Raw genomic sequence first — 13,426 nt, forward strand, 5'->3', positions numbered from 1 at the left:
GAAATGTAGGCATAAGCGAGCGCTCCCGCTCCATGGATTGTTGGCGCTTTTCAACACGTACCAGGTAATGAGCAAAGATTTCATCACCAATTGTGATTTTATTAGGACTTTTTATCATGATAGTTATCCAATTTTCATGTCAGTTATTTAACTCATGCTGGGAGACATAACGTGTCTTCTGTGACTAAGATAATTCCAGAAGTGGGTTACATTCACTCAAATAGGATTTAAATGAACTTTGTTTTTTCTCATGTATTTATGATAAAAGAGAAACGGTAATACATCAGGTATTGACCATGCATTTACTCAGTAGGGGAGATGGGGTTTTTTTTTTCCACTGGATGAGTACTTTCTTTCGCTTGCTCAAGCAATTTTGTAAGTAAGTAATAGTCATACTTAAGGACAGTATTTGGTTACTCTAGGCAATGCACCTGGCATTTCTAGACCTAATTCCAACACTCCCGTGACCCTTGTGAGGATAAACAGCTAAGAAAATGGATGGATGGAAGTTGGCTAACACCAATTTCCTTTATCATTCATAGTACAGTAATCGTTTCTTGGTTCTGATTACTTCTTGCCAAGTGACTGGGAACTCTGTGCTGGAGTTCTGCCTTTTGCTTCGGTCCACTATCACAATTTACTGTACTGTACTGTACTAATAATGTAATAGACATTTTCAGCACCGCTAGCAAACTAGCCAGAACAATTTTCTAAATTATTTAAGGCGACCTGAACCAAACACTTGATACTTCTCCTACCTCTGAGAAAATGTCTTCCACGAACTACTTATAACTTGATCCTTTGATGATTATATTTATGAGACCACGTTTCTTTCATTTTAATAACTGGTACCGCTATTTTACCTGGATAACATTTCCTGTTCAGTGTTCTAATTAAGCACCTTGGAGAACTCCTTTAATGACGTCCTTCTTTTCCCTCCTTTGCAGACCGGCTCCATGTATAGTCTGGAATCAGTTTTGGGCGTGAAAGCGCTCCGTCACACAGAGAGGTTCCCCCCCCCCCGCCCCTCTCCCCCCCCCTCACACACACTTCCAATGTTTCAATGTTTAAGAGGCACTGTTGATTTTTGTTGCGCACACCCGGAAGTAAACAAAAGTTGTGCTCTTCGTGTCGAAGTGTCGGGTATCGCCATCAGGTCAGATTACTTCCACGATGGACCGAACCCGGCCACGTACCGCACATTCCGCCCGCTCTAAATATATCTATTAAGGCCACGGGAGGAAAGTGGGGGAGGGGGCGGGGGGGGGCATTTTGAGCCACTTTCACCGTTGCATGTCGGTCGGAGAAGAGGTACAGAACATGCCCGGAACGGCCGTGAGACCCAAAGCTCGGGAGCGGAACAGCGTCCTGAACAGACCCGAGTTCATGTCGCTCAATCAGCCGCTCAGAGGTGGGGGGGCCCCGGAGAGCCGAGGCGGCGGAACCGCTTCGAGGCGCTCCGGCTCCATCCGCAGCCAAGCGAGCGAGGATGCCGGCGAGCGCGAACCGGGCCAGCAGCGGCTGCCCGAGGAGGACTGCATGCAGCTGAATCCGTCGTTGAAGGGCATCGCCAAGAGCTCGCTGCTCGCCATCGACATCTGTCTGTCCAAGCGCATGAGCGTGTGCGCGTACACTTGGTCGTCGTGGGGGGGCTGCCGCTCCATGTTCAACCTGCTGGCGCTCACCGGACACGGCCTCACCTGGATCATCGGCACCGTCGTGTGCCTCACGCGCAGCAACACGCCGGCCGGCCAGGAGGTGCTCGTCAACCTGCTGCTGGGTGAGTCACGTGGCGGCCTTGCAGAATTCCGGAAACGCTTGCAAACGTCCCTTTTGGCAAGGAACGGCAAGAACCCCCCCCCCAAAAAAAAAAAAAAATGAACGACTACGTAAAGTGATAGTATTCTTTAATTCATTCAGCTTCCGTTCCGCTTGTCCTCAGAAGGGTCTCGGGCGTGCTTGAGCCCATCCCAGCTACCTTCGCTCTCCAGCCAATCGCAGGGCACATGGAGACAGACAACAATCACACCTCGGGACAATTTAGAGTCTCCTATATATGCATGTTTTGGGGATGTGGGAGGAAACCGGAGTGGTCGGAGAAGACCCACACCGGAACGGGGAGAACATGCAAACATGCGGGGCCGGCATTTGAACCTTGGTCCTCAGAACTTTGAGGCAGATCTGCTTTAATCCATTGTTCTGTCTTCTGTTGTGTGCACGTGACCAGCAAGTAGTATAATATATAAAGACATATGACACAAAGATTTTTGGATGAACCACAGAACACTCTCATTACTAGTCACAATTAGATTTGGTTTTTTTTTTAGAGGATAAAGGATATGCCTGTGGGAGTTCCTTATATTGTCTGCGTACATATGTTGCTCCACCATTTGTTTTTAAATGTCTCTTAAAGGGTTATCACTACCCCAACATCAGTATTAAATTTCATAAACCCATCAATTTCATTTAGCAAGGTGTGTTCAAATTATGCTTACAAACTTTTGTTAGTTATGTTGTTTTGGTTATAATTCATTTGGTTTTATGTTTTGTTTTGTCGTAAACAAATTGATCACCAGTTTAATATAAATTACGTTTGTAACTCAAAAGTTTGCGTGCACCTCAACAAAAAAAAATCATATCGCATAACTCATGTCAGATCAATCTTAAATTGAGGTACCACTTGAGCTGTGGAAAATATATTTTTGCATAATCAACCTATAAATAAATAATTAGGTCTCATGCACATTTTGATTTCTATGTTTCCTAACTTATGTTGTGAGCAACTGCAGGTATGTCCCCACATAAGGGAGAAAATAAAAAATATCAATCAATTTATTTACTTTTAATGCTGCTTGTCTTGCATGAATATCTCATGACAAAAAAAAGTTCTTGGACTTGTTTGCGAGTGATACTTTTCAATTAAATGCCCCCAATTCCCACATAATTCCTAAAGATCCTGTAGAATGTTTCCAATTTGGAATATTTCTGAAATTCCCCATATACCAAAAAATGTTTGACCCTTTTGGAATCCTGTCACGTTGCAGTTTGTAATGTATTGTTTAATAATTGTGCCTAATAATTGTGTGTTGTGATTTTTGAAATTCTATAACTATAACTAACTATATAACTATTGCAACTTTATTTTCATCAACCTCCATATTTTTTTCTTTCCAGCCTCATAATTATGTGTAGAATCTGAATGGAGTTTGCATGTATGTGTGCTCATGCACGCTGCTTTCCTCTTAAGTGGTAGTTATGCATGTGAATGGTTGTTTATTTGTGTTTGCCCTGCAATAGGCTCCCCCCCCCCCACACACACACACACACACCACTCACCTAAAATCAGAAGGGATGGGCTCCACATTCCCAGCGACCCTAATAAGGATAAGCACTATGGAAGATGGATGACATTTACATTATCCTCTTTTAAAATGACAACTTTATCGTGGTCATAATATGATTTTCAAGCTCTAAAATAGCAAATCTTTTCTAATATGATTTTAATCACATAAAATGCGGACTCCCCCCCCCCATAATTTTACTCTTTTACTTATAAAATGACATCGTCATTCTCACACTATTCTGGGGAAATTAATTTATTCAGTGTAGCTATAATATAGCTTTGCTTTAATCATACAGCAACCATATTGCTGAAGTTATGATCTTGTATATTGAGAACTTTTTCCCTATTTCTTCTCACGGTGTGGCCCTACTAGTCCTTTGCAGTGTGGTCGCAAACAGATTAGTGGGCCAAAAGATGAACGAATCAGCCTGAATGGAGCAAGACGGCGCCCTGATTGGATGCCGCTCAATCTGTGTCTTTGCTCTTGTTTGTTCTCCTTGAAACAAAAACAAATGTTCGCGTTCCTCAGATGACAACATTCTAGTTATCATCCTCGACAACAACAAAACGACGACGCGACCTTGATGTTCTCGTACCCATCCTTATCAGTTCCACTGCTTTCGTTTCATTTCAAACTCTCGGTTCGGGTGGCCACTACTGGAGAACGTAAGATGTGTGCTGAGCCTCCTTCCTGCATTTTTTTTTTCCCCGGCTGCACATCAGGAAGCTTGTTAAAGTGGCCCAAATCCACTGAACACAAGCAGTCTGGCGCCAAAGATGCCAACAGAGCCGATTAACACCTGAACCCTAACCCTTCCATCCCCCTTTAGGGTATCATGGACATTAAATTAATCTCTCCCAAGGACCAAAGGTCAAAATTGTAAAATCTTTGTGAACTGCACAGACTATTTAAACGTTCCCAACATTCAAGTGTTAAAATACATCATTTATTACATTCTAAGTGAAGTAAAGTGAAGATCATTGTTGCTAAATGTGCTCTTCATGTTTGAAGATATTTGCTGAAAACATGGAAAGACTGACAACTATCTAGTAATAGTGCGGGTGATTTAGAGCACCTCGTTGTCACCTGTGAGTGTGTGCACATTGCAATCAGAAAGGGGGGAAAGCAACAAGGACAAAAGTTAGTCAGCAGGCATGTAGACGGTGATTTTGCACTGGCTTGGCACTGGTTTTAGAGCGCCTCGTCGCAGTGTGGAAAGGCCATCATCGATAATGTGCCATGCCCAGGAAATCACAATGTCCCATCACAAGTCAGTTTAGAAGCAGTCTGTGGGCTAGTCATGTGGTCCTTGAGGACGCCAAGTTGGCGACCTCTCTTAAATTAATATATAATTCTTCTCCATGGTCGGGGAGGGTGTATCCCTTTTTTTGGTCCCAAAGAAGACAGTAATCACTATATTATAGATTTTAAGAGCTGAAGTTGGGAGGAGTAATCCTGGACATTTTCATTGTCTCTGTGTAAACCCCCTTTTACACTGCCAGAGGCTGGATGGCACCTGTGTTTCAAGGAATTGTGGAATGCCAGTCCAGGGTGGTGAAGTTGAACACCTGGAATGAGTGCCATTAATCGACTGCGACATGCGGCGCCACTCTGCGTGGAGCCAGGTCAGACCCGGTGTTTGTAGCGGGAGGGCCATCTACGGTGCTGTGGGCTGTTTAAATCAAAGCGGCTACTCTCATTCCCTTTAAATGGGGGCGTACTAGTCTCTGACACGGCAGAAGAAGTTCGAGTCTGCGATGTCGATGAATGCACACAGATCTGCGCTGTGAAGTGGGCATTTGGAGACTGCCTGCCCCCTAACCCACGATTGGTCATCTTGCCGTAGACTGGACTGCCAAATTGGCAAACACACATAACAAGCCTTGCACCGCCACAAAAATCAAGATGCATCAGTTTTTGCACCCCACCGCAGATGCGCCTTCACTTCTGCCAGCGTTTTGTGTTAAAAGCAACTTCAAGTGTGTATCTTGTGCGTGAAAGGTAAAGGCAGATCAAATCTTGGATTTTACAGGCAGTATGAAAGAAGCTTCATATTGTTTTCCTTCTTGAACACTTATTGTCACGGTTGAGATGAGTGTTTTGTGAGTTTCTTGTACTATTCCTTGTGTACGCGTGTACTAGTCCGATAAATGCTAACATGTCAGACAGCTGAAAGGCACATTTCAACATGGCCATGAGGGTTAGTGGCAAGATATTTTGGTGTGGCTAAAAAAAGATGCATCTGCTTTGCGAACTCAAAGCTAATGTTGCTAAGCTACGTGTGGAGGATCTCGCTTGTCAAGTACAATGAAAAGTTTTTGTCACATGAAATATTTTGAACACTTGTATTTCAACAGTAAAGTCAGTATTTTCCTTCAAAACGTGTTGTAGGCTACATTAAATAACTTTACTTTGGGGTATTTGGGGTTTGAGTTCCTCCACCCTCCGCCCCAGTGACCAAGCATGAAATCATGTACATACAAACATGACGTACTGTACATACATTATGTGCGTGTTTTTGTTTTGCGGTAGCGCTGATCGTGGATGTGCTGACGGTGGCGGGCGTCCAGCGCCTGGTGAAGCGCAAAGGTCCGTGGGAGATGGCGCCGGGCTTCCTGGACCGCGTGGCCATGGACGCGTACGCCTTCCCGGCGGCGCATGCCAGCCGGGCCGCCATGGTGTCCAAGTTCCTGCTGTCTCATCTGGTTCTGGCCGTGCCGTTGCGCATCCTCCTGGTGCTGTGGGCCGTCCTGGTCGGGGTGTCGCGCGTGCTGCTGGGCAGGCACCATCTGACGGACGTGCTGTGCGGCTTCGCCCTGGGGCTCTTCCACTTCGGCCTGATGGAGACAGTGTGGCTGTCATCCAACACGTGCCAGACTCTCATCTCCATCGGGACTCTCAGCTGGAGTCCCTTCTCCTGACCAGAGTTCTGTGCTAAGACTTCACCAGTCTGAGTTGTCACATTCTCAATGCAGGTTTGCATGAAATGAAAGCCCTTCAACCTACATGTTCATTCTAGACGTGATACTTTTTTTTTAAAATTTGGACTCAGAAAAGCAATGTTCCTCAAATCTTGTTTTTTTTTTTTTTTTTTTTTTTAGATCAGAAAACTCTCAGCACACAATCAAACAAAAATGTCACAAAAACCATAAAGTGTTCTCCTTTTGCAGAAGATTGGGAGTGAGCCATGCCACAAATAGCAAAAATCTGCAAATAATTTATACCCCAAGATTGCAGTAAAAAGTACTTGTCAGGGGGATGAAGCGCCTCAACACACTTCCACATAGTTTATTGGCACCAAGAGGCTGCAAGATGGCAGCAAAAAAATATTCTGCATAGAAATGAAGCTCCTCGACTTACTTCCACATAGTTCCTGGCCAGCAAGATCGAAAAACACTACTTTTATTGAAATAATGAAGCACCTCAACTCATTTCCACATAGTTTATTGGCACCAAGAGGCTGCAAGATGGCAACAAAAAAATATTTGCATAGAAATGAAGCTCCTCAACTTACTTCCACATAGTTCCTGGCCAGCAAGATAGCAAAACACTACTTTTATCTAAATAATGAAGCACCTCAGCTCAGTTCCACATAGTTCATTGGCACCAAGAGGCTGCAAGATGGCAGCAAAAAATTATTTTGCATAGAAATGAAGCTACTCGACTTACTTTACCATACTGCAGTTCCTTGGCCCCAAAATGTCACAAGATGACGCTAACGCAAGGCTTTCACTGCTGAGTTGAGTTATTCAGCGACTTATCGAGGGTTATGTTCCAAGATCTATGAATTTGCAGTAAAGGCTTGTGTAAAAAATTATATATATTTGTAATAGTTTAAGACCTCCTGCACAATGTCCAAATGTTTAAACAAGTTCAAACAGTCTTTAACCACCTCATAACCGCTGCTTGCGAATTCCTGTTCTAAAGGGCCCCCATCCATTTTCTTAACATAAGAAAATACTTTTTTAAAATCATTGTATTTTTTTAAATAATAATTAACCACTTTATTTTATGATATCAAGCTCAACTTTATAAAGGAATGTTGGAGTGAGCTACTATGAAAACAACAATAAAAATACAAAAATGCTTTATTTATAATAATATAATTCTTTATTTTCATATTATAAATGTATTCTCATAATATATTTATACAGAACAATTGCTCAAGGAAATATATCTTTTCTGATATTAATATGTTCGTGATAAAGTCTTTGTTCTAAAAAAAAGTGCTTTAACCCTCTGATGTATGAATTGTGAAAGCCTTGGTCAAGATTTTTTTTTTCTAAGGTGTTTTTTTTTTTTTTTTCCAGGACATGAAATGAAGTGTTCAAAATTTTCAAAGAATCTTTTTTTTTTTTTAATAAAGTTACAAGCACAGGGTTAAATGGGCTTCAATCTCATATAATTGAGTCCTAAATTATATTTTTTAAATTTATTAATGTCACAACATTTTTTGTGATATTCATACATTAGCCATTGATTTGTTTTTTGAGTCACTTGGTCTAATAATATAAAAACCTTGTTATATTTTCAAAAAACAAATTCCCACTTGGAACGTTACTATTTGTACTAATTGTTGTTTTTTTATCATAATGCGAAAATGAAACTATTTGTTGGAAAAGTTATACATTTATTCCCGCGAAATGATTTCTTTAAAAATGTAAAACCTAATGTGAGGCGTTTTTTTTTTGTTTGTTTTTTGTTTTTTTAGTATTCAGATTTTTTTTTTCAATCAGGCTCTAATAATTAGAAAACCCATAATCTGATATCTGGATCTAATTAGAATCTCTTTAGTCATCATATTGTTTTTTTTTTGTTGGGGGGGGGTTTCATACATGATTCCTCCTTATTGTGTTCATCGATTAAATGGCTGAACTGTTTGTTTTAAAACAAATTTCCGCACTTAGTGTGCCAGAGTGCACGTTTAGGATAAAATATTTTTTAAGAAAGCATTTGGTTTTTTTGGTCTTCAATACAACCGCCCCGAAATTATTTTCGTTATACATGGCTGAGTTTTATTCTGTACACGTATGCTGTGTTTTTTTTTAGCGTTTTTTCCCCCCCTCAAGCGCATCTGACTAATAAACAGAAATAGAAGTCTGTCAAATGTGTCTTGGTCGCGGTTTGCGATGAAGCAACGAGCGAGGCTGTTTCCTGTGTGGCGACATTTCGACACCGTAGAGCGGTAACGGCGATGATGTCACAACAGAGTAGAAACTCACAACTCACACGTCTGTGCAAATACCGCATTCAGGTGCTCTTTCTTGTGTAACGTGTGTGTTTGAAATATGGTTTTTATGTTTTTGGCACTGGCAAAGCATTCCATCTTAAATGCGCAGAGCAAATTTAGTGATTTGGGTGGCCCGGGGCGATCCCTGTCATGGGGCGCTGCAAAGATTTGGAAAAATAGACCCTGTCAAGTCAATTCAGAGTTTCGAAATACATGACACGTCTTTGAAAGTAACAGCGGAAAATGTGTAAAGACTGTAGAGAAGTAACGTTAAAGTTGTTGGTTTTGCACACACGCACACACACACACACACACACACACACACACACACACACGACACTGTGGCATGATTTATTGTCAAGTTAAAAAAAGGAAAACAGGAAGTGTTTTGGATCAAGCAAGATATGGCCGAAGGCGTGCAGTTGGCATATTATAGAAGCAGTACATCACATCAAGAAATTATAATATTTTTCCTCTGTGTGGAGACTTACGGGAAACCAAATTTGTCAGCTTGAGTGCATTCATTTGCATCAGGAGTTTTACTGCGCCATTGCGACTTGCACTCAGCTAGCTATAGCTAGGCCTACATTTTGAAAATGTCAGAAATGTGGACACATCACGCAGAAAATATGAGTGAGCTTTTCTTTTTGTTTTTTGTTTTTTGATTGAACTTGACAGAACATGAGGACCAGGGCTTCAGGTTGGAATGGCCACTTTAGAGCGCCTTGTTGTCTGCCTCGAGTGCATCCACGCCGTCTTTGATGGCAGAAGGTGAATGGGTGAATGTGCGCCTTTGTAAAGTACTTTGGGGTCTGTGATGCCTTAGACAGAAAGCAGCAGGAAAATGCAGTCCATTGGCCATTTTTAATAATCCAAATTCTGAAAAGCAGGATTTTTTACAACACACTCTGTCAAATTTTAGTACTTTTGAGGAAAAACCCTTCTCTTCTTCTTTCCCTTCCCTGCAAAGACTGTACTCACACATTTGTTTTGAAACCCCCTCATTGAATCAAGCCTGCATATCTGCAGTAAGAAGATGGAATAGTTCGACTAAAATAATAACAATTGCTTTGAATCAAAGAAAACTTTATGAATCAGTTTTTATGAGACATGGGGGGGGGCTGGAAATCTCGGTCCCCTCCTGTTCCTGCATCATGTAAACACAGACCTTTTTTGTTTATTTACCTAATTTATAAACTAGTGAATATTGCCTTTTTTATATAAAAATTGAATCAGGGGTAATTTTAAGAATGAATATGTAAATGTGAGGACTTTAGACTCTGTTTTCCTCGCACATCCCAAAAACATGCTGGAACAACTGGAAACTCTAAATTATCCGTGAAGTGTGGTTGTGAGTGCAAATGGTTGTTTGTTTCTGTGTGCCCTGTGATTGGTTCAAAAACAGTTGTGGGTGTACCCCGCCTCCTGCCCAAAGACACTTGGGATTGGCTCCAGCATTCCCCTGAACCTCGTGAGGATAAGCGGCTCAGATAATGGACTGATGGATGGACATTATTGGGGAGAAACTAAGGATACATTTTCAATTTTATGATGAAAAAAAAAGGCTGAAGTTGAAATTTTAAAGGATAAACTTGACATTATGAATAAAAGTAAGTTTCTTTCGGCTTGTCCCTTTCGGGGTCGCCACAGCGTGTCATCTCAGATGAACGCACATATATGTTTGGCACAATTTTTACGCCGGATGCCCTTCCTGACGCAACCCTTCTCAGGGATTATGAATAATTTTTTAAAATGAAAATAAACAGAAATTTATGAAGATGAAAAATCTTTGAGGATAAAAAAAACAACTATAATACATACACTACAATGCAGATTCTATAAAATATAATGTTTATTTTTCATAATTTCAAAAATTTGTTTTAACCCACAATAAAATGTGTTCATCACAATTATCAAGGCATAATTCTCCAGACTTTTGAAGGCACGGCATAGACCCATTTTTTATCTTTTGCTGCATTATATAATTTTATCAATGTAGTATTTTATAAAATGCGAAGATGGGAAAAAACATTCCAACCGAGTACTGTACTGAATAGCAATGACGCTAAACAAGGACAAGGGGCGAACGGGTGAAAAATGTCTCCCTCTAGTGGAAATTATATGTACGCACGCGTAAGCGTCGAGTAGTGCTTACTCGAGGATGAAATACTGGAGTGTTTAGATTTTTGGTCTGGAATCTGAACTGCTTGAACAGATCAACGGTAGATCGGGGATGATGTAACCCTGCATAAATGTAAGATGATAATTGTAATGTCTGTCTGTTTATGCGCGGCTGTGTTTCTTATGTTCGCGTTTCTCTGACATTGAAACCTTCGGCGAGAGTACAAGAACGTAAAGCCTTTTGCTTATATGTCGGCGCTCGACTAATTGGGGATGTTTTTTTGTTTAACATTGTCAAATATCACAAGGGTTGCGGGAGTGGTGAAGCCTATCCCAGCTGCCAACGGGCAGGAGGTGGGGTACACCTTGAACTGGTCGCCAGCCAATCGCAGGGCACATAGAGACAGACAAGCAGCCACATTCACAATCACACCTATGAGCAATTGAGAGTAACCAATCAATGCATGTTTTTGGAATGTGGGAGGAAACCGGTGTGCCCGGAGAAAGCCCACGCAGGCACGGGGAGAACATGGAAACGCCATAGAGGGAGGGCCGGGATCGAACCCTGGTTCTCAGAACTGTGAGCCTAACACTTTACAGCTGCTTCACCGTGCCGACGCAGCACAATTCACCAAATCTAAATTATTGTCATAATCTTATTACAACGTAAACTTTCTATCAGTTTCCAATATGACCTCAAAACGCATGATAGTCACTGAATAGATAATGGGAAGTCAATTAAATGAGATTATAGAGATACATGTGAGGATGTGTGTGTATCCCAATCATGGCTGTGTTTCACTATTCCTGCCTGCCTCTTACTCTTCCTCACTCCACTTTTGTTGCAAATTTGATGCATTTCAAACATATCAAATATTAGTTCTCCCTTCAACTTTCACAGACTTTGTTCTTCTAGATTTCCCAGTGAACACTTCTCCGTAGATGCTTTATCATGATGTTGTTCTACCAGCTCCATGTGTATAAAACTTGATACAGCTGGACAGAGATAATTGTTTTGTTTTGTCTTTCTCTGTCCCGCTCACTTTAATATAATGAGGGGATTTTTAGTCTGGACCTCAGTATGGGGTGACAACTCATAAGACTTAAGTCTAAGGACCCTTTCATCTCTTTGCAAAGACTTTTCTTTCTTTTTTAAATAAAAACCCACAGAGACTAAATTGCTTCCTTGATTTATGGCTTCAGAAAAAGATTTTGCCCCCCAAATTATTAAGCAAAATTATTAGTGTACGTGATGCAAAAAAAAAAAAAAAAAAACAACAAATCTGACCTGCTTATCCCCACAAGTGTCGCAGGAGTGCTGGAGCCAATTCCGCTACCTTCAGACAGGAGGGGAGGGGGTACACAGAAACAACCATTCGCACTCACATTTAGAGCAATTACCGTAATTCCTGGCCTACAGAGCGCACCTGGTTATAAGCCTCAGTACACAGAAAGAGTTTAACGCTAGCGCTAGTCGAGTGTTTATATTGGTTTATACCTGTTTTACTGGCGAGAAATTATGTGGGTTTTTTTCAGTGTGTTAGCCAAAATACCAACTCATTGTATTGCTGGATTTTGCTCAAACACTCGGGAGGATGGATTCACTCTTCACACTTTTCCAAACCACCCGGTTCGTCATGAAAAATAGATTGCACGGGTGCAAAGGACAAGAGCTTTGTGGGTTCTAAATGACAGGTAGGCGTGTGTATAGAGCTATTAAAAAAATAATAGTTGGGAGGGACTAATTTGTCTTACAGTTTATAGCATATGTTACATGCGAATTTACAATAAATCCCTTTGCTCAAACCATCAAAATATAATAAAGCATAATAATCACACACAAAACAATAACAAAATAGAACTGCAAGGACAGTTTAGTAGCGTGTAATACGAGCTAACTAGCTCTGTCCGCGTTCAACAAGGTAATCCTCTCAGAATGTAACAAAAAACCTGCATCATAATAACTTCATAAAGTACGTAAGTCAGGGGTGCTAAATGTGTCGATGTGCGTGGCCCGGCGTTGTTGTCGCTCACCGGCAGCCCGTTAGCCTCGACGTGGAGGTGGTTTGACCGCGTGTGGGGAGGAGAAAGTAGCTCTCCTCCTCCACTGGCCACCAGTGTCTGGGTACTACTGAAGTAGTTAATTCGCCTGGCATGGGTCCTCCTGAGTACGCTACATACACAAGACTTGTAAAAAAGTTAGGAAATCGAACAATCATAGGCCAGTCATTTTGAATATTTCATCGGGTTCCTCATCCGTCTGTCGGGAAGTCTGTTGTTAGTTAGAACGGAGCCGCATATCATCTAAATATGGCTCGAAACGATAGGGTATTCCCCCGGTCACTTCACTCAATACTGAGACATTCTCTTCTTCGAAACGAGCTTCAGTCTCAGAAGGGCCGTCAGAAAAATCCCAAAATCTCTCTTGTTCATCTCCTGTATAGCAGGTGGCACAGATTGCTTTCAATGGCGACTGTCCCAGTGTGATAACTGCAAATGACGTTGCAGGCAATATGGGATGTCGAGTGAGACTTCGGCAACTTTGCGCAATAATGACACGCTCTACGCTCATTTTTTTTTTTCGTATAGGCATTGAAGTAAATAATGTTATATGTAGTTTTCATAACGATATCGATTTTAAAATGTATATTTGGCTGTCAATGGCACTTAAAGCTGATTCAGATTTTTCCCGATTTTTTTTTTTTCTCGTTTGCACGTAGTAATGCCTGGC

At 41.5% G+C, this 13,426-nt stretch overlaps 1 protein-coding gene across 3 annotated transcripts; it reads left to right on the forward strand.

Annotated features, from left to right (window-relative positions):
- Positions 1-1,117: 1,117 nt before the first annotated feature.
- LOC133490871 (inactive phospholipid phosphatase 7) lies at positions 1,118-7,978 on the forward strand. 3 transcript variants are annotated; one of them, XM_061801458.1, is made up of 2 exons: positions 1,118-1,780; positions 5,877-7,978. In XM_061801458.1, the coding sequence occupies exons 1-2, from the start codon at positions 1,294-1,296 to the stop codon at positions 6,263-6,265; spliced, it is 876 nt and encodes a 291-aa protein (XP_061657442.1). In that variant the 5' UTR covers positions 1,118-1,293; the 3' UTR covers positions 6,266-7,978. The 3 variants fall into 3 exon arrangements, with proteins under 3 accessions (XP_061657442.1, XP_061657444.1, XP_061657443.1); XM_061801460.1 differs by lacking the exon at positions 5,877-7,978 and adding an exon at positions 1,943-2,363; XM_061801459.1 differs by lacking the exon at positions 5,877-7,978 and adding an exon at positions 1,921-2,219.
- The last annotated feature ends 5,448 nt before the right edge of the window (positions 7,979-13,426 follow it).

This window comes from Syngnathoides biaculeatus, chromosome 17 (assembly GCF_019802595.1).
Source record: "Syngnathoides biaculeatus isolate LvHL_M chromosome 17, ASM1980259v1, whole genome shotgun sequence".
NCBI classification, from domain to species: Eukaryota; Metazoa; Chordata; class Actinopteri; order Syngnathiformes; family Syngnathidae; genus Syngnathoides; species Syngnathoides biaculeatus.